Genomic DNA, 21,385 nt, shown 5'->3' on the forward strand with positions numbered 1-21,385 from the left:
TGTGATCCAGTGATCCTTGCCAGCAGAGCTGTGTACTTTTTCTAACGCACAAACACTCCTAGGACAAAAAAAAAAAAAAAAAGTTTTCATTGATTTTCTGAAAGCGTTTTCCAGAAGACATTGCAGTCCTGAGAGAAAATGTACCTTCTGTTCGTCCTTCACAAACAAAATCTGAACAGGAACAACCTGATGCTGAGCTCCTGAACTACATTCAGTCCTCAAAAGCTATTTTTGAACCACCTACTGTACCATGGCTTCTATTTTTAAACACCTCCCAACCCTCCATGCACACACCAAATGGAACAGAAAATTATGCAAATGCATACTGAAGTTAGAATCTATGTCGATTATATATGCTCTTGTTCTTATTTCTGCTGCCAAGTACATACAGTCTTGAGCTCGTATATCAGAATAACCTATTACCATGGTAACCCGACCACTGCAGGGGACTGAGTGCAACATGATGACCTCTGTGGGTGCATGTCAGCTCCTGTCAGTGTTTCCCAGCCGAGCACACCGGGGGAGGCTCACCTCTGTCTGAGAGGCTCTTCGTGGAAACAATGACCGCATGTACCCAAACTCGCTCCAACTGTGTCCTCTCAGGAAAAACCAGAGCTGCTGCTGCGTGTGCATGCATACCGAGCAGAACCTTAACATGGATGTAATAAAAAATACAGCTGCTTCCACACTTATTGGCTCCACCGGTTTAGAAAGATTTCAAAATAAATTCATTAGAGAAACGACTTCAAACTGAAAAAATTACAAACATAAGTTTGGGTATATTTATTTGATGGGGAAAAGCAATTTCCTGGAAATGTATATATATATTTTAATACAATCTCACAATCTCTCTCGTTTTATGATTTATTTCCAGTGAATCAGGGTGTCTAAGAAACTGCAATTATTAACCCGTGGCTTTCCGTTTCTGAGAATCTAATGCAGCAGTGACCGATTCACTCCTTAAAATGGGAAAGCCAAGAAAACATGGCTGCAAAGTCATCAACTCAGTGCCTAAACCTGAAAAAGAATAAAAGGAGTCGTTTTTAAACCCTCTTCACAAGGGCCACCGCTGCATTGCTGTTAATCAACACTTCTGTACGTCTGTACTCCTAATTTGGCCAGGAAAAAACGCCACATTACCATAAAAAACAGAAAAAATTAACAAAATACGGAAACAGTTTGATTTTATTGTTATAGATTTTTTTTGTTTGTTTTACAAAATATGTGATTCCCTCAAATGCTTCAGAATATTTTTTTTATTTTCACATAACAAGCATGATGTGCCAAATAATTAGATTTCAGTTTTACTAGTTTTAGGCATAAAACAGACTAATTAAGACAACAACAACAAAAAAATCAAGTAAGTCACCTTGGCGTATAAACAACATGTTAGACTGGATGAGGCAAACACTGTTTGCTGATGCTCAGAAATGAATGAACAGAGTTGAGAGTTACTTCAAGAAGCACTTCATGTTTGCAAACTGTGCAGCATATGCATGAGAAGACAAACAGATGTTGGTGAAATTAGCAATGCCTTGACAGTGCGTACGTCAGTAGAAATTTGTGCATTTGTGCCTTTTTGGGTAAGATGAAAGGCTAACTGGTGAAAGAGAGGAGAGGTTTGAGCAAATAGTGTGAGGTTGGTGTGATTGCCAAGACATCAGACTCATTCTACTTAAAAAGGACAAAAAAAACAAAAAACAAACAAAACCTGGACAGTGACGTGTACCATCGTTCTCCACATATCAGGCAAATTATAACATATTCCAGCAGTCAGTCACACAGTGGTCCCCCTTAATGAACAACGAAAGGCAAAATAAGACAAAAAAAAACATTAAAAATGTGTGCTTGAAATTCTGGGTCCCCAAATTAAAAGCCAAAGTTGGCACAAGTGAACATTAAAATCTGAACAGGCTTCAGACGAAGACAATGTGAAAAGGTCAAATTGCACTAACCGTGTCGGTCGGTCTACAATAACATGAAGGACTGCATGTACGTGATAATGATTTTAGAGAAATGTTTCCTCCTGCTGTAGCACAGTACTCAGTCTAACTCAGCTAATTTCATTTCATCTTATGCTTAATGAGCCACAAATGTGACACAAACCCCCTCAAATCACAATATATTAAAAGGAATTCAAGTCTGTATCACATTTAAAAAGAAAATTAAATAAAGGGCTCAAAGTGATTGATTTCGATAAAAATCTGAGATTCCACAGAATCATACAACACGCCTCTTCCTGTGGAGTGATACGTCGTGCTACTTTAGGCAAACAGTCTGCGCTTCGGTCAGCAGTGTGCTTTGTTGCCACAAGTCACATTAGGAAAGAGTTATTAGTGTTTAAAAACAGAAATCCCAGTGAAGAGTTACTGTGTCAGGTCAGTCATAAGCTCTACCAGCAACAGGTGTCGGCCAATGAAATGCCTCGCAGAGATAAATATACAAAAACACAATCTGCTTTGTTTCTGAAATGTAATGTCGCTCTAGTGATGCATAGCTCTGTCTGGGTTCGGCTACTGTCAGGGGGTCAGGAGAGCAGCTACTCTGGTCAGTGAATATATTAGCCAAAACGTACAAAAACTACTTTCGACCGCAAAAAAGTTCATCTGGAGTGTAAATTTTTAAGACGTTAACATCCTCACCTTCCGTCCAGTCGGTGCCTTTACTAACGACATGCAAATATTTGATCTTTGAAGGTAAAAGCATCGAACAGCAACCTCCACCACACCTCAGGAAAGGACAACAAATAGTCATAAAAAAAAAATAAAAAATCTGCCCAATGGCACAGAAATATTTAGTCATGTGCAGCATTCACAAATTTGAGCTTTGAGGATTCACACGTGCAATACAGCAGATCTCACTTCTACTCCTCTTGTTCAGGTAATGGGAGCAGGAGAGGATTCAGTTTTGTTGTTGTTCTTACGGTGTAGCGCCCTCGTTTGTTCCAGTCAGCTCCATCTCCCCGCTGATAGCTTGAAACAATGATAAAACCTTCACCAGCAGGCCAAGAGAAGAAGCACTACGAACAGGATCAATTATGACATAAGGCATGTGCACGACTTAAAGGGATAGTTCAGGGGTTTTCCAAGTGTATTGAACGGAGTTCCTGTTTTTCAGATTATTTTAGTTGTTCTAAACTTATCCAGAACTGAAACATAAAAGAAACCCTTTCCAAATTTTCACATCTATAAGAAAACTATGATTAACAAGCTTTTATGACCGATAACATCTTGCATGTGGAAGCTAACTCTGTTAGCATCTTCATTAAGTATAAATCCACGATAACTGATCCTGGTGGCTGAAGCTAACAGCTAGTCCAAGACCAAAACAGACTTCTTAGTGTCAAAATAACTCCAATTTTAACAGCACTGTATCATTTTTTTATTTTTTTTGCAAACCCTCTTCCGTTGGTTAATTACACAGGAAACTGAGGTAGTGGGTCAGTCGCCACGTCAGAGTGACTACTTTATAGAAAAGTCCTGTAGCGTTAAGAAAAAACACCCCAATAAAATAGTGTCCACTTGCAGCTGTACTATTTTTGCTTTTTACACTGCTTTACTTTTATATAAAAGTAGAAATACTTCACTAGTTACTTTCCTGTTTCACGCAGGAACACTGCTACTGGCGCACCAACTTCTACTTCCATTTCTAGTATAAATAGTCACTGGACTTAGTGGAAATAATCGGCTGATTTAAATGTGACAACAGCTTAAAGGTCCTTGTAAAACAAATAAATAAATAAGAAGAGTTCATAAAAGCTGCTTTGTTGTTTTGAGACCCGAGTCGTTTTAAATCTACTTTGGTTTTGACCCTGTTGGACTTCAGCTAATCTGGATTTATCCTGACTGAAGACACCTAAAGGAGTTAATCACTGCATGTAAGATGTTTACTGCTTATAACTTTACAACTCCGGAACTATCCCTTCAATCTCTCGATGTCTAGCTTCATAAAACGTCAACATGAAATAAGTTAAAAAGTGAAACAATCGGATGAATATTTCATATGGGTTGTTTCAGAACCGGTTACAGTTGTGTCCGTATGTACGATAAAGTGAGGAACAGTACAAGGCACCCATTTTACAGCCGAGTTGTTACAAATATATAAATAACCAAGAAAAAAACAGAAAGGTTTATGAGTAGTGTGCTATTTTCGCCACCTAACTCTGTCCACTGTGCCTTTTTTAATAAAAGAAAATGTATTTCTCTCCCCCAGCTCTGAGCGATTTTAACTTCAAGTGTTGTTGGTTCTCTCAGCAGCGTTCACGCCGGGTCGTAACGATGGTGAGCGATGAGCCCATCTCTGGCTAGATGCTGTCCACAAAGCTGCCGGGGAACAGGCCGGTCCTGCCGTTCCTCTGCAGCGTGCCTTTGAACCAGCCGTCCTCCCTCTTCCTGTGAACAAACACAATGTCTCCCTCCTTCAGTTCCAGCTCGGCCTCGCTCTGCGGGGGATATGACACCACCACCCTGTACCTGGGGAGGACAGCCAGAGGCACAGTCAGACACTCCAACGCACCGCTTCAAAGACAACCGAGCCGTCCTCGTATAACGTTACACCTTCTGAATCTGGGACAGACAGGACAATACGGCGAAACTTTCACATCAGTACCTCTCGCATATGATGGGACGCGCGTCGTGTTGATGTGATAAAAGAGAGGAGCAGGGCTGTCGAGGGGGCGGAGCGATGGGGGCGCATCCGTCGAGAGGGCCGCTCCTCCGGTGAGACGACTCCGGAATGGAGGAGGAGGAGGATGATGATGAAGCAACGGCAGCAGGTTCAGGCTCGGGGCAGCCGGCTGAGGTCGAGGGAGGGGAGGTGTCGGGACCCACCGCGCCGTGCAGCACCTCTCCAGCTGCAGCCTGCTCTGCTTCAAGGGTGGGAGAGGACGGGGGAGAAGGACGAGACTTCTTCTTGTTGGAGGACAACAGCTTTAGAAGACTCTTCTTTTCTCTCTGCAAAAAACCCCAGCAACAATTAGATGGTAGAAATGAACAGATCTTAAAATCATTTACATGTCTTTATATCCTTGAAGAGAGTCATTTTATTGACAAAAACAAACACTGTTGAGAATGATTTTGTTGTATCCTATAGCAGCAATAGCCACAATATTGCCGTTGCCTGGTAACCTACCCGTTGGTGTTAATCTGATAAGTTTGTATGAGCAACTCCAGGTCTAACTAATCAAACCATTTTGCCAAAAGTTGTTACAGAGTGAAGAACGCTCAAAGTTAGTCTATCTAAAACAAATTCATTCAGGCTGCAGCTACAGACAGCTAGTCCTCCACAGCCGATGCAGAGTTTCACCAACTCAAATTTAAGACTTTTTAATACCACTATGAATAAAATTTAAGACCTATATCACAACAGAATGCACAGGCAACAGAAGACTGCCAGTGGCGAAAACGCAGATGGTTCAGTCAGCTGGCAATAATTTTACACTTACCCATGATGGATGCAAAAAAGCTAGCTAGCTAGTATTTATTAGCAGCTAGTTAGCACTAGTCTCAACTGCCTCGAAATACATAGTCAAGATTTCTGCGTCAGACTCAAAACTTTTGCTTGACAGAAAAGTCTCACAAGAAAAATGAACTACCGTACATAGAATATATGAGATTAAATATTTTTAATATCATACAATTTAAAACCTGTGATAAATGTATTTAAGGCTAAATGAGATATTTTCTAATGTAATTTCCTCCTTCACCATATTGTACATTTGTCAATTCAGCCATTTCATAACTGATGAAAATGTTCAATTGAAATCAACACTGGGGGCATATCATCCAACTTCAGCAGAAAACAGGAAGGCTATAAGATATATTCAAGTTGGTCTTTTTCTCCTTTCTAGGCTTCAACCTTAGTCTGTCATGTAATATAATGTTAGGTATACAACTACAGTTCCCTGGAGGAGAGGAACGACGTACACATGCTGTATGAGACGGGTATCCTGACAGAAAACATCTCTAATCATGCCTTTAGGCGAACAAAGGTTGTTCCTACATTTGTCAGGCGCTCTTCACCGAGCCTAGGTGCTCCATCCAGGTGATAAAACCTGACAAAAGTGTGGAGTGAAGATCAAAAAGCAGCAGAGCACAGGTCCATTTTTAATGATGTCCATGAGGCTGCTACACTCCAGCTAGAGTTAGCTCTCTCAGCCTGAGGCAGTGGGAGACTGATGCTCCTATAAGCTGGGGAAAAGGCCTCAACGATCCAATAAGACAGTCTCTGTCTTGACAAGCTCTGCGCCTGGGGGTGTTGGCAAAGCTCACAAACAGTTGATCGGACAGCCACATCCTCTGTGAATGACCAACTTAGACACACAGTGCGTGCACAAGATGCAGGAAGCTCAACCTCCTCTGTTCCACAGAAAGAAAGGGGAGACGATAAAAACCACAGAGCTCAATCTTCATGGAGGTGTAGTCTGATGGAATAACTATGTATTTATCATGAACTCTATACTAGTTGGCTGAACAGAGAGAGTATGGAGGTAACTGAGCATCAATGAAGAAGTAAGGCAGCCTTGTATGAGAAAAACTTCTCTTGACTGGCAGAAAAGAGATTTTGAAATCTCTTTGCCCTGCCCTAAACGAGTGCAGGGCCAAAGAATCGGCACCTACCGTCATTTCATTAAAGACCACATCGGAAGCAGCTCTTAGAAAACCTAACTAGTTAGGATATGTTAGCAGTGAGTTAGCATCGGCAGCCTAGATGCAGTGAAAATATCTGAGTGCGACCCAAACTTTTGCCTGACAGAAAAAATCCCGCAAGAAAAAACAGACAAAATTTAAGACCTCGGAATAAAGTATTAAAGGCCAACTCTTTTTTAAAAAAAAAAAATTAATTTAAGACATATGGCCTTAATTTTAGATACATGAATTTAAGACTTTTTTTTTCATTGCTACCAGACCCTGTCTGGTAGCAATGAAGTCGATTGGAGCTTTGCCACTCTGGTTTGATAGCTGAGCTAGTGAAGCCTCCAGTACCTCCAGAACTTCCTCCTGGACAGACTCTGATCTTAACAGAACATCCTGCACAGTCAGAATCTGACAGAAGTGTTTCAGAGTAAGCAGGGTGGCAAGTATCTGGAATAGCAATATTCTTCTGTAAAATATTAACAATATAGCAAGAAACTTGTTTTTCTGTTTAAAATATGAGTAACTAGATCACTGATATTTTTATATAATCAATTGGTGAATTTGATCCGCCTAGCAATAAGAAATTCCTTGAAAGTTTTTGCTCACAAAATCTTTACCGAGTAGAAACGTCCTACCTTCACATCCTTGTCCAGTCTGCAGGCAAGAGCTGAGTTGGACGAGGGATTGAGGGCAGAGTTACTCCCGACAGGAACGGGTCTCAAAGCGTCGCCGTCCAGAGACGCAGCGCTCACGTTGGGTGGGGTCAGAGAAGCAGCAGCGCAGCCCATCGCCACCCCCACCCGACTACAGCCTTGAGCGGGACTGGTGGAGGACTGGGAGCAAATGGCGGCGTGTGGGAGGTAAGTCACAGACTGGATGGGCGTCACTGCAGCTGTGGGTCTGTCCTGACTGTGACAAGCAGCTGCAAAGACCACAGAAACGGCATGAGATGGAAACTCTCATTCACGCCTTTAGGCAACATCTGTGCGCTTTACCTGTTCTGACAGCGTTGCGAGCCTGATTCACAGTCATCTGCGAGTTGACGTGCAGGGGAACCTTTGGCTGCTGGCCTGTGGCCGTCTGGGCTGATGTTACAGCTGCAGGTGGGGAGCAGGCAGACACAGCTGTGGAGCACGCAGGGAGGGGTTTGTTGAAATCAGGCCCAGGAACAATAGCCCCGAGGGGAGCAGAGGAAGGACTGACGATGGTGACTCCTCTGCCAGCCTGAGTGCACAGACTCATGGGTACTTTGGGTTGGGTGTTTCCAGATGCCGTTCTGATGGGGGAGAATGTAAAAGAAAATGGTGAAAACAGGGAGATAATTATAGGATTTCTGTAGGTTTCACCAACTCAAATGTAAGACCTTTTCAAGACCATTAGAATAAAATTTCAGACCTGTATTATGACAGAAATGTACAAAAGAAAATGGCAAATCTTTTGTAGTAGTAGTGGCAAACCAACTGGCAATGATTTTCGCTTACCCCTTATAGACGCATAAAGCTAGCTGGCTAGTAAGGGTTTATTAGCAGCTAGTTAGTGGTAGCCTCAAGTAGAAGAACATAATGAAGATGACTCAAACTTTTGGCTGATAGAGAAGACCCACAAGAAAAATAAACTACAAAGAATAAATGAGATTTAATAGTCCTGCCACAACAAAATGTAAGACTTGTGATTAACGTATTTAAAGCCAGCTTGCATATTTTCTGATGTAAGAGATTTAAAGGTTTTAATTTTAGATAAATAAATGTAAGACTTCTTAAGGATGTGCAAACACCTCGTGTTAAATAAATGAATAAACTGGCTCTCATAAGTCTCTTTGCTCTACTGCTCTAAAAAGATGAACTAAAAACTAACTGAGTTGGATTTCTACACATATCACAGGTTTTACATTTTACACTCAAGGAAATAAACTAGTTACACATTTCTAAAGAGGAATTTGCAAACCACTCAACTGCTCATTTTTATGGGAATTTCTTTAAACATGGGATGTGTCTATGGTTCAGGAACTTCCACAGCAAATAGTTCACAAAAGCATCAAATAAATAACCTCTAAATAAAATAGGAGTTCATATTAAGGAATGACTGTGCAGATATGCTGTTGTAAAACTAAGCATGAGTGTGCAGCTGACACCGACCCAGCAACTAACCTGCTGACTGGGCTCATGTAGTTTCCAGGGAAGACTCCAATCTTTCCAGTGTGCATCGAGGTGCCCTTGAACCAGCCGTCCTGACAGCGTTCCAGCACTAAAAACATCTCTCCTTTCCTCAGCTCCAGCTCATCTTCCTTACGGGGGGTGTATGGGAACATGGCCACATAGCTGGATCAAACAACAAACAGATAACGCAGCTTTCAAAACCACGCCGATGAAATCCCAACACCGCTCAGAAATAAAAGCAAGTTTGTGTGCGTTTGATTCCCTGACAGCCCAGCTGGACAGCTGTCCACACCTCAGCCGAGCTCCTCCAGCACAGACTTCGCTCTCTGACCCAGAAGAAAGTCAGCACGAAAAGGATAAACAAGCTGCAGGTCGTCCGCTTACAGGAGCACAAGAACGGGGCTGTAACAGCGGTCAGGGCAGAGCTTTGCAAAGTATGTACAACATGAAATAATTTATTGTATTTTATTGGGTTTTTATATCAGGGTTTCTGCAGGTTTCACCAACTCAAACCTGCATCTCCACAAAACGTCGACCTACCAACTGGTGAGAAATTTGCCCTTATCCATAGTAAAGACAATAAAGCTCACTAGCTAGATAGCAAGGGTACATTAGTAGTGGCCTTATTTTTATATACATGGATATAAGACTTTCTAGGGATGCTCGCTATATGATAGATCAACACAAAAGAGTGTATAAATGTGGAGGAAGTGAAAGAAAATAAAAATAAAAATCTATAAGGCATACTATGTGTTAGACAAAATTCTAACCTAAACCTTACACTAAAATTTGAAGTGGTAGTGGGACAACAATGTGAAACTTTAAAGGTATATAAATACATAAATGCCCATCGACCAACATTTATGCACTGGGAGATCCAGATGACCACAGGAGAAGCCGGCATGAGAAGAGCAAACACTCATCAAGTGTGTGGGTTGACTCAGGAGAGTAATGAGGGTAAAGGTGAGCAGGTCAAAAGTCAGAGGTAAGAGAAAGGATCTCCCTAAGGGACCCTGGAAACCTTCAGTGACAGGTTTTGACCTTTTCACCGGCACACAAGCTCCGTCTGAGGGCCACACCGACAGCTGAGAGGAGGGTGGTCACACAAAGATTTCCCCTCCACCAACCAGGACAGTGCATTCAGTCTGAACCACGGCAGCACCAACCAGCAGTGACAATCTGCAGCATGTTTATGGAGACCTTAAAAAAACCTGTGTGGGGAGTTTTTGTTTTCCTGTTTTACTTACACTGTAGGTCTTTGTCTGCCACATTGGTCACTTATGCTGGGGGAGGGTCTCTGTCCAGCAGCGAGGGAATACGCTGCTCCGCTTACCGGGGACTGAGGAGGAGGAGGAGGCGGCGGCGGAAGAGCATCCTGTGAGAGAGAGAGAGAGAGAGAGAGAGAGAGAGAGAGAGAGAGAGAGAGAGAGAGAGAGAGAGAGAGTTAGACGGGACCAGTGTTCAATTACAATTTCACAACAATTCATTACTTATCTCCTCTTGTTATGACGCACAAACTCAAAAGCAAGAAGTAATACAAACCTCAATAACAAAGTTACATAGGCGGGGAAACCAGTTTGTTTATTAGCAACAATGAGAGAAGGAGATTGAAAGATGATCGGTCACTCGGGTTGCTCCCTTGGGTTTGCCCACACCAAGGGAGCACGGTCTGGCAGACACGCGCTCTTATCCCTGACTTTCTCTTGGAAAGGAGAATCTCCTGTTCTGCTTGTTTTCTTACTGCTAGGAGACCACATGGCTAGATCTTAAATCCACTGCAGTGTTTAATTGAGACCATATGAAATGAGAATCATGTCTGTGAGCACACTTTAGAGCAACCACCAGAACCAACCCACGAGTGGACTCACGCTCTTCAGAAGATCTTCGACTGCGAACGTTTAAAACACTGCGAGGAAAACACGAAATCCCCGCAAACGGAATAAAAACAAATACTTAAAACCCCCTAAATAAGTGAGCTGAAATGATGCTCTTCTACTCAGAAGTTCCCCGAGTCGAACACTGGCAGCAGCGAGCAGCAGAGTAATAGCTTCCATGACAGGCTGGGGGAGGAGAGTGGCGCTCAGACAGCCCTGCGGTGTGTGCGAGCCTACGTGTGCACGCCAGCGTCGATCTGCTCCACGGTTCGCTGCCAACGCTTGAGCTGAGGTAATTAGGTTGCCTGCAGGCTGGAGAAATCATGTGTACAAAAACATCATGTAGGTTTCCCAAGTGACGCGGAGAGCTCAACCTTTTGTGTACAACATTCCAGCTCATTCAATAACTCTGCATACCAGAGCAGACGCACGGAAAGACAGGAAGTGTGCGTGCTGTTTTCAGCGGCCTGCAGGATGTTTTAATGAAACTTTTAAGGCTTTGTGGACTGTCAAAAAATCTCTAGGAAAGATGGATTTTTTGAAAAGCACATTTTTATGGACATTTTTACACGCTCAACCATCTACAGTGCCTTGTAAAGTATTCACACCCATTAACCTTTGGCTTTTTGTTACATTCCAACCCCAAAGTCTAATATGCTTTATGTGACAGACCAACACAAAGTAGATCATAATTGTAAAGTGGAAAAAAAAACTTACATGGTTTTCAGTATTTGTTTATTTTTTAGCAAAATGTAACAAAGTGTGGTGTGTGTTCATATCCACAGCCCTGACTAAACTCAATTCAACCTAAGACTTTTAAGGGTTGTGTCTCGTTCACCTTTGCAGACTGATATTTTTGCCCGTTCCTCTTTTTTATATTACATTAAGCTCCACGAGACCAGAGGTATTCCACGACAGCATCAAGAAATGTAATAATTAATTTAAATGAAAAAAAAAAAAAAAGATTATTGTGCGCAGTTTAGTGATATAAGTTACACTTTAAGTGAAGAAGCCTATTTCAAATGGGATGGTTTTTCAAGAACAGGATTTGTGTTTTTGCCACTATGAATCCTGTGACATGCAGTCACAGCAACCAAGAGATCTAAAAATGTAATAGTTGTAATAATAATTTTTATCATTATCACAATAGTATCACAAAATATTGCAATAAAATTCTAAGTCCATGTCACCCGTCAATCCAACCAAGTCTCCGTTCCTTTGCACTCAGGTAGTCTTACAGGATTTCCCCTGCATATAGCCCCAACATAAACTCTGGTCAACCTTACTGGGTCTACGCAACAAAAAAAAAGCATTCCCACATCACCATGCTGCCACCAACAAGTTTCTTCCACAGATTTGAAATTGGGGTTTTTACTATTTTCTCATGCTGCTCTTCCCCAAAGTGAACATGAGACTCTGCTGCTTCTCCAGTGAATAATCTCCTGACCCTGTCTGTCATTCTGACGACCTTGTCTTGGTTGGTTGGTATTTTTTGTGTCATGCTCTGAGACCTTTACAGGACAGCTGCATTTAAACTGGAATCAATTAGAAACGGTTCATCGTCATTTACTGATGAGATGAAAGAGAGGGCAATTGGTTGCATTTGATTTTATTTTTGGACATCAAATTGCACCTTAGACAGGGCTGGGCGATGTGGCTTAAATAAAATCTCTAATTCTTTTATGTCAAATTCAATTTCTGATTTTAAACACCTGAATTCAAAGTCAAAGTAAACAGAAGCTGTAAAACACTTTTGTCAAACAAGATGTTAGTTCCTCACTCTGGAAACCCAGAAAGTGCATTGGTGAAAAAAATAAAATAAAATCCAGATTTTCCAAAAATGTAATCTTCAAAAACAGAAAATTTGATCCATGGATAAAACTGATTTGTCGCCCAGCCTTAACCTTAGACTTTTATTTGCAAACCTGGAAAACCTACTTTCTCTGTTGATCTGTTAAATAAAATCTCATGAAAATACTTCGCCTTTCTGGTTGTAATGTGACAAAATGTGAACATGAACACATTTTTTTAATGACCCATAAACGGTTATAAAACTTCCAAAGTGGGAATCTATTGAACTTGTAAAGCTTTAACAGCTCGTCCATGTTCGACCTACCAAAGCGATGGAGGTGTAGCTTGTCTCTGAAGGAAATGTGAAGACCGTTGCTGTGGTAACCGGACTGCTAGGGGGTGGGGTCACTATTAGTCCCGTTGTGCAAATATGTACCTGTCAAAGCAAAGAGAAATGTTGACTATTTAATACACTCTCCTCTCATCCAATAAGAAACCGAACACCCTCCAGTGAACACAATTATTGTAACCAATTAACTGATTAATTAGACATACAATACAATTACACTCTGACCATTAACGCAGTCTCATTACTTGAAGAGTTACAGAGTTTGCCAGGATTTCATTAAAAGAAAAAAAAAATCCCTCTCCTGTCACATTGTGTAAATGACCCACTGAGCAACACAGAACACATGTGGCTTTGTGTCCAAGCTTTGACCACGACGCTCGCCTCGCGGCCCGATTGGTCAAAAGGAGTCAGGTGATCACACACGAGGGTGTTTCATTGGGCATGTTATCAGCGGGCAGAGGAGGGGGGGCCTTCCCGGTCGGTAATCCACCCGAGTCACTGTGGTGTCCTGGTAACAAGGCAACACTGTTGGGACACACAATATGCCCCTGTAGCTCGGTGACTCTCCACGGCTGGCTGATCCAGACAGATCTGCCTCCTAAAGGTGAGCCTCTCTGGGAGCGGGACGCAACCGTGCGCTCACAGGCGCCTCGGAGAAGCAGCTCGTTAGAGGAAGGCTTCTAGAAAATGGAAATTTCTAGAATCTTCTGGGAATCTTGGGCTTAGCTTTATTTTCTTTTTTCGTTTTGTTTATTTTTTTGGTGGAAAGATGACAAATGCATGCGAAGGTAGAGAGACTGGGCATGCACAGACAGAACAGTCGTGTGCTGTTGTGTTGTCAGTGGGGAAGATCGCTTTACAGCCGCAAGCAGGTTCTCTAGAAAAGCCTTTACGGCTGAAACTCTCATACATAATAAATTAGAAATACCCCAATCATGCTTCTCCAGGCCAATACGGATTTATGATCATCTTTGAAACTTGGCCTGCTGATTACCATTTTGACCAGATCTAATTTATTGTTTTAAGGAAAACAAATGCATTGCAGGTATAGATAGTAGCTTCAAATCAAAGCAAAAAAGAAGAAGTTATTAGATTAGATCAGATTTTGATTAAGGGTGCATGATAAATCGGCACGAACATCGGTATCGGTTGATATTAGTCAATGGTCCGATGAATAAAACTAAGCTGATTTTAACAACCGATATTTTTTTTCCAGCTTGTTGCCATTTGTTTCTGGAAAGTTAGGGGAAGAGCTAGGTCATGTGATATTTGTTTAGTCATTTGACAGTGATAGTTTTGCAGCAAAGGATTGTGGGGAGTAGGCCTGTCACGATAACAAATTTTGCTAAATGATTAATTGTCTCAAAAATTATTGCGATAAACGATAATATTGTTTGAAGACCTTTTTACACTGATTTAATGGAAATGACATAATAATACATGTGATTTTCTGCCAAAGATAGATACACTTTATTTTCAAAAGAACACTAAACACTGGAACTGATAAACAAAATAAACAAAACCAAAACCAAAACCAAAAATAAAATGGATTCTCAGTCTCCATTAACAAAAAACTCACTTTAAAAAAAACCTAAACAACATAAAGCCAAAGTGGAAATAAATACTGCATTCAACCAAAAGAGTGCAGATTATGAAGTCTGTATATTATGTTGCTCTTCAGTAATAATTAGATTTAAATAGAGAAGATGGGCACATCGACTACCTGATGCAATAGTTCACACTACATGATTTTTTGCTCCTATTTTCCCCTTACAACAATCTTAGAAAGTTGGTCTTTCTAAGATTGTGTCGTGTGTTATGGTAGATCGTCGTTGCAGCTCCGATCCAAATCTGGGATCTTTAATGCAGCCTGTTCAATGTGACAGGTAGCCAATCAGAAAGCGCGGATTCTCCTCAGTGCTTTCTGAGGGGAAATTACAGAGGGGAATCCCAAACAGCTGACACGAGCAACCGGAAGTCCAGCGGACATGGAGATATGTGGAAACAACATTAATGTTTATTCAACATGCAAAGAATATAGAAATGACAAGGAGAGGAGTTGGAGCGAAATTGCTACAGCAGTTGATAAACCCGGTAACTTTTCAGCTGTTCTTCGTTAACGTGACGTAAATACTGTAGGTTCTAATGATTTTCATTCAGTCAGGACTTTACGCTGACACTAGCTACATGCATTGCAGCTAGATTGTAGTAAAGCATTGATTAATGTCTGGTTTTAAAATTAGTTCACTGGACTTGCAGCCATTATTTTGTGCCCATTGTTGGACACCACACGGCAGGAACGAACCCAATCGAACCGTTATACCTAGGATTAATGTCGGGTAATGTGTGATCTCAGGTTTTGAAAATGGGCCGTGTGCGCTGGGCTTTACACTAAGTAAAATGAGGAAGGAGGGTCAGTGGAGAGCACTGGAGTTGAGCCTTTTTTCATTCGGTGTTATCAACAGAAAGAGAAAAAGGCCGGAAGACACGATAATGCCGATAATTAAAATGACGTTGATAGTTTTAATTTATCGTACGATTAATTGATTTACCGTTTATCGCGACAGGCCTAGTGGGGAGTTTAACTGAAGCAGAGAAGCAAAGGTGAATCAGCAGTGTGGTCATTTTTTTCAAGGTGTCTTATTGGCCCAAATTTTCACATCCATGCATCACAAATTTTTATTGAACTCAAAATTGAGTGCTTCAAATTTAACAGACACAACCATGCAGATTCTAGTTTTTATGCACTAAATGAAAGATGAAACAGATTTTTTTAAATTTCTGTTTTATAATAGGCCCACCGATCACTAATCAGAGGCAAACAAGGGATAGTTGGATGATCGATTGGTGCATCTCTACAGAAACAACAACATGCTCAGAAAAAGATCCTCAGGAGAGGCTTTGCTGTAGAGCAGCACTGAGTTCGTCTCACAGAAAACTCAGGAACATTTAACGGTAGAAGTTAACAGGAGGTTTTAGTGCAGATATTTGCAGAAAGTCTAAATGCATCAAAGCGAATATGTTCCAGAGAAACATGTACCCAAAAACACAGACAGTAATAAAAAAAGAGTTAACTGAAAACTCAAAGTTGATGAAAGTAGGACATTCGTGCGGCAAGAGAGTCGTCGTCTGTGTTTCAAATTATTCACAAACCAAACCCGTGTTATTTTTTTAATGCCAGTCATTGTTGAATATAAATAATGCTGTAAGAGAAAATACTCAAAGCGGTGACAACGCTAGTGAGATTCTGTCTGGAAAAACAAATGATAAATTCATGCCGCATATTAACGGAGGTCTATTCTCAAAAAGGTCTCGGGCTCTTTTTGCTCGGCCACTTGGGCAGTTTAAAGCGACATCAAAGTAATTGTTTTGTTTATCTCTACACATCTGTTTTTCTGGCTTTAAAGCATCAAATCAAGACTCAACTTCCAACAAGTAGAAACCACAGCGCAGCTTTGAGCTTCTCTCATGTCAGGATTGGTGTGGAAACCTTGAGGGCTAAGCTGGAGTCATTTCTGTGGATGAGTCAAGACGCATATGGATGACTTTAAGTTCCTAAAATCAATATTAGTTTGCTCGGTACAAAGAGAGAAAGGGACGTTTGTCTTCATGTTCAAAGGATAAAAGTGGTGCTTTCTGGAAAAATAAAGTTGGGAAAATAAGAGCAGCTAAGTCGAGAGTCTTGCATAAATGCTTGAATGCTGGATCCTATATAAAGGCCATTTGTTCAGATCATCAGTTTTAACCAGATTAAAATTGTTTTAAAAAAAAAGAGTTTTGTATTTTGTGAGAATTTCCTGGATTTTTAGTTATTTGATTAAAGTAAATTATTTTCCTCCAATAATCAAAACGTTTTACTTTTTATCCGATAAATATTACATTGACCGCACTCCACTCAAATGTTAGATACATTAAAGTCCCAACTATATGTATCACTGGCCAATTAAAGAATGATAAAAACACCTAAAAAAGACATACACAAACAAAACTTATGATCTGAATTCATGTCTCTCCTGTCAGCTCACCAGTAGACAGTACATGCATTACGCCCTGCTGAACCAAAACAAAAGTGCTCATTTATCATCACCTACATTAAATTACTCAGATATTTTTTTTCAGTTTGAAGATAAAAACTGAAGAAACCGATTAAACGAGTACATCCCTGTAGTACTTTGCAGTAGTTGCACTTTTTTTTTAAACTTATATTTTGCATGGAAACAGAAATAGATTGCTATGCTAGCCGGATGATAAATGCTTCAACAGGTGACTGAACAAGTAATTGACTGGTCTTGGGTTTCGGCTTGTCATTAAAGGCTGATGGTGCATCTCAAACGCTGACTAGTTGGGAACTGGCTTAGACGGAGCTGATTAGTGGTTGGAGCCAAAACCGACTGACACACGCACCACACCCACACGATGCCAACAGACTGAAGCCAGGCGCTACTTTATTTTGTCTAAATGCTCCAATAAAAAATAAAAAAAAAGTAACAAAATTAAAGAGGCGGTATTATGTATTTTCCAGGCATTTTATGGCACAATCCAGTAACTATGTTAACTTTAATTGTTATAAAAATATTACGTGTAGGAAATTCGGCTTTATAGGTTAACATCTTGAAATTGGGCCTCTGTCTTTTTAAGAAACTCCTGCTCTTTCTAAAACTCCACTCCCAGGAAGTCATCACAACATGGCTCCTCTATTAACCCTTTAACATTGATTTAACCAGGGTTGCACTGAGCAGTAGCTCCTATAATGAGCTCAGCAGATGCAGAGTTCCACCAGGTGTTTGCTAATTGCTGCTGGCTAGTTTGAAGGAGCTGAGTGGGGGAGTTATGGAGAGAGGGCTGCACTGCGAGGCAGAAGCTCGGAGACTGCAGCTCTGAAGAGGGGTTTTGCCCTGAAGGCAGCTCTCAGTTCGCCCAGCCGTTTTTCACAGCTGAATAGTTGCCACAGGAGATTTAAGGATTTCTCAAACATGAATGAAAGAAGCAAGGCAACACTCCAGGTGTGTTTTTGATGAGGTAATAATATCTTAACGTGATGTAAAGTCATTTTTACATTTTTATATAACACTGCCCCTTTAACAGAATTGTGAAGACGAGAACTCACTGCCCAAACTAACAAGTCAGAAACGAACAACATCCAGAAAAAAAACCCTCCTCCATGCATCTCCCAGATGACCATCCTACCTGTGAAGGTGCGCTGCAGGAAAGCCCCCCGCTGATCTCTCCGATCCGGGCGGCTGCGGTGGGGTTGCTGGAGCTGATGAGGACCGGGCCGCTGATCTCCATGGAGTGGCGCTGTGGCGGAGGAGCGAGCATGGGTTTGTGGGACATGGTAAGAGAAGTGAAGGAATGTCGTTTCTTGGTGTTCTTCTTCTCCCCTGGCCGCTGGGCGCCATTGCTCTGGGGTCCCAGGGAGGCCCCTTCAATGGACTCTCCACTGGAGTCGGATGGCTTGTCCAACTCTATGAGCTGGCGGGCTGCAGAGTTGAACTATGGGAGAATGAGAGGCAGGGGGGGACAACAAAGAGAAAATCACTAACAGAGGAAAATTGTTTTGAAATCTGACCCTACCCTGCAGCTGATTGGCCTATATTTTCTTACATTTTAGCTCTTAAAGTAACGCCATAGTTGGCAGGTCAAAGATTTACCGAAACTGTGAATGTGCAGAAAACGTTGGATCTCTGATGAAGCATTAATGACCTTCATCTTAACAGTGTCTGAATGTCTACTTCATCAACATATTACCAGAAATACTGCTGCTTCTACAAGCAGGACCAACTTTATTTTAAGGAAGCTTATTGGTCTTAGCCAGCTGCTAAACTGCAGGTTTTGAGACTCTTTAGGCAATGTAACGTGCGAGTGAAAGACGAAGGTAAAAATCCAAGCAGCAGTTTTGGTTAATCACAGGGTGCGTGAACTTGCCATCATCTCTTGCCCCAAGCAGCTCTTTTTACTTAAAAGCCTAAATGTTTCAGAGCAATCCGGTGGTGAGTCTGTCTGGGTTAATCGCTAAAAGGCAGACAAGTACCAAATCATACAATAAATCAACTTCAGATGAAAACAAATGGCTCAGAGGAAAGGAAAAACGCAATGACCTAAATATTCCTTATTCACACTGAACTTTCATTATTTAAAAATATACAGAATGAGCCATTCTCAATTCTGTCCCTCACAATATTAACAATGAATACAATGACAGTTAAACCAGAGGAAGAGGGGATTTATATTGTAAAATACTCCCAGGCTAAAATAACTTTAAACATATTTTGCTTGTATTTATTTTTCCTGAATATATAGACAAGATCGCTTCTGGCCAGTAAACCAAAGCACCAGCATTTTCTGCCTTTGTAGTTTTGGTCATTTCATACTAAAACATAAACAAATAAAGCTGCGTACCATGTTTAGCACCGACCATGTATAGTTGAAGAGGAATCTGACCAACAAATGACGGAAACAGGGAGAAACAGAACATTACGGGAGATTAATATAAAGATGCATATCGGCACCAACATCAGTATCAGCCGATAGTCATTTTTTAACGTATCAGTATTGGTCCGATAAATGAAATGACCAAAATGACCAAAATTAACAGCTGATATTTGTTTCCATCCTGTTGAAGTTTATTTCCAAAGGGTTGTTTAATGTGGTATTTGTTTGGTCATGTGACAGTGAGTGAAGTAGCAAAGGATTATGGGGAGTTTAATGCAGAGAATGAGCGGTGAAGTCAGCGGTGTGGTCGTTTTTTCAAAGTGTCGAAAGGGTAGTGAAATATATATCGTCACCTTCGTAAAATAATAGCTTAAGTCATTTTTTGTCAAAAGATGAATTAGGCACACACAAAAACTTTTGTTAAAAAATTACTTTAGGACTATTATTTTAGGAAAGTGATGATATACGATACATAAAATGTCGGTAAATATCACCAATTGGCCATCACAGCAATAATACATTTTCATATTGATGCATCCATGGGTAAAATGCATTTAAATTGATTTACACGAGGTTTGAACTTTTCGTTGACTAGTTACCACCATAATTAAAAATACAATGGGAAAAAATCATACGCAGTAGTGAAGTACAAAGGAACAAATTCCCATAGAGGTTAAAAGAAATGACCCTGACAAGGCGAGACACTGACCGTTTCTAAGAGTAAAAGATCCTTACACAGAAAACACTTGTGTTTCATAAACTTAAGTAGATTTAAAGAAATAACAAAAAAAAGAATAAAATTAGACCATGATCAAAATCCCAGACATCTGACTGTGATGTGAGGCAGAGTTTCATCACAAGAATGAAGTTACACCCTTACCTCCACGTATGAGATGGGGAAAATTCCAATTTTATCTCCCAGCATTCCCTCGGCCCAGTTTTCATCAACTCTGCGGATCACGGTCAGGATATCATCCTAGAATAACACAACAGAGAGGGAAAAAATGTAAATAAGGGTTGGTATCTAACGCAGAGCATTGCTCAACCTTAGGGAGTGAACTTCAGAGCAGAAATAATGAGGAGGAGAAGAGTTTTTGGGGTTTGTGAAACAGAACATACCCTGGGACTAAAAACAGCCCATCAGATGAGATACTTGCCGAGCTCGTTTCTGGTGTTGTTCGTGTGGCATATAAATTGATGACAGAATCCAAAACAATCAACTTATGACCCAGCAGCTGAATAAACAAAGCAGCTTAATTACTGTAGTTAAGCGATGCCTCGCTCTATACGCCATTCATTCTCTCCAGCCTAATTACAGCTGCTCATCAAGAGGCCCGGCTTAAAATCCAAACCGTTGCTGTGGGTGTTTCATTTAAAAAGCCGGACGTTCTGACACGCACATAACTCCAGAAAATGAAGGCCTACAAGGCAGAAGCGTCACTGTAATGAGAGGTATTTTGGTCTTACTGCGCTGGCTATGTGGCAGGAGAACGGCTGCTGAACGTCTGCGGCGTTCTCACCTTACAGAAGGGCAGGCAGTCCTTGTCGGCCTCTTTGTCTTTCAGCTCGAAGTCGTACAGAGCTTTGCACTGAGGCGGCGGCTGCGGCAGAGGCTTGATGACCTGGACGAAGTTAGTGGGGAAGAAGCCGTGGACTCCGCCCATCTCACCGTGGTACCAGTTTTCATCCACTTGCCGGCGCAGGATGATGATGTCGCCCTTGCTGAATTTGAGGTCTCCCGGTTCCTTGCCGTCATAGTTGTACAGCGCCTTGGCACAGGGAAGCTGGGGCATTCCCTGAAACGGCAAAGAGATTTGGCGAATCAATTTTTAGCTTGATTGTAGAATCAGATTTTTTCATAACATTTAGTGCTACTACGTCTCACTGCTCAGTGCAGTTACAGAGTAATGAATCGTCAAAGTTAATGACTGTCGGCATCTGTGAGGGGGTTTATATGGCTAGAGGAAGCTCAGACATGTGAGCAATTTAACGGCAGCTATATGTTCCACTAAATGGAGACATGACTGCAGTTTACTTAAGCTACAAGAGAGCGAGCAAGACTTCACAGATAACAGGAAGCCTGACCAGAGAAATAAGTTGCCCAGTTTCATCTGGCTGAGCTTTTAACCTCTGCCCGTTACAGAACGA

At 41.3% G+C, this 21,385-nt stretch overlaps 1 protein-coding gene across 1 annotated transcript in view; it reads right to left on the reverse strand.

The window, feature by feature from the left end:
• Nucleotides 1–1,170: 1,170 nt before the first annotated feature.
• sh3rf1 (SH3 domain containing ring finger 1) overlaps nt 1,171–21,385 on the reverse strand; it is a 46,019-nt gene continuing 25,804 nt past the window's right edge. Inside the window, exons 3-12 of the mRNA XM_028028814.1 lie at nt 20,758–21,033; nt 20,118–20,213; nt 17,993–18,298; nt 12,782–12,892; nt 10,039–10,166; nt 8,783–8,953; nt 7,631–7,911; nt 7,271–7,557; nt 4,609–4,952; nt 1,171–4,472 (exon numbers count right to left, since the gene is read on the reverse strand). Coding sequence (XP_027884615.1) covers nt 4,304–4,472; nt 4,609–4,952; nt 7,271–7,557; nt 7,631–7,911; nt 8,783–8,953; nt 10,039–10,166; nt 12,782–12,892; nt 17,993–18,298; nt 20,118–20,213; nt 20,758–21,033 — 2,169 coding nt within the window. The 3' untranslated portion in view covers nt 1,171–4,303. The remainder of the gene's footprint in view (nt 4,473–4,608; nt 4,953–7,270; nt 7,558–7,630; nt 7,912–8,782; nt 8,954–10,038; nt 10,167–12,781; nt 12,893–17,992; nt 18,299–20,117; nt 20,214–20,757; nt 21,034–21,385) is intronic.

Source organism: Xiphophorus couchianus, chromosome 9 (assembly GCF_001444195.1).
Source record: "Xiphophorus couchianus chromosome 9, X_couchianus-1.0, whole genome shotgun sequence".
NCBI lineage: Eukaryota > Metazoa > Chordata > Actinopteri > Cyprinodontiformes > Poeciliidae > Xiphophorus > Xiphophorus couchianus.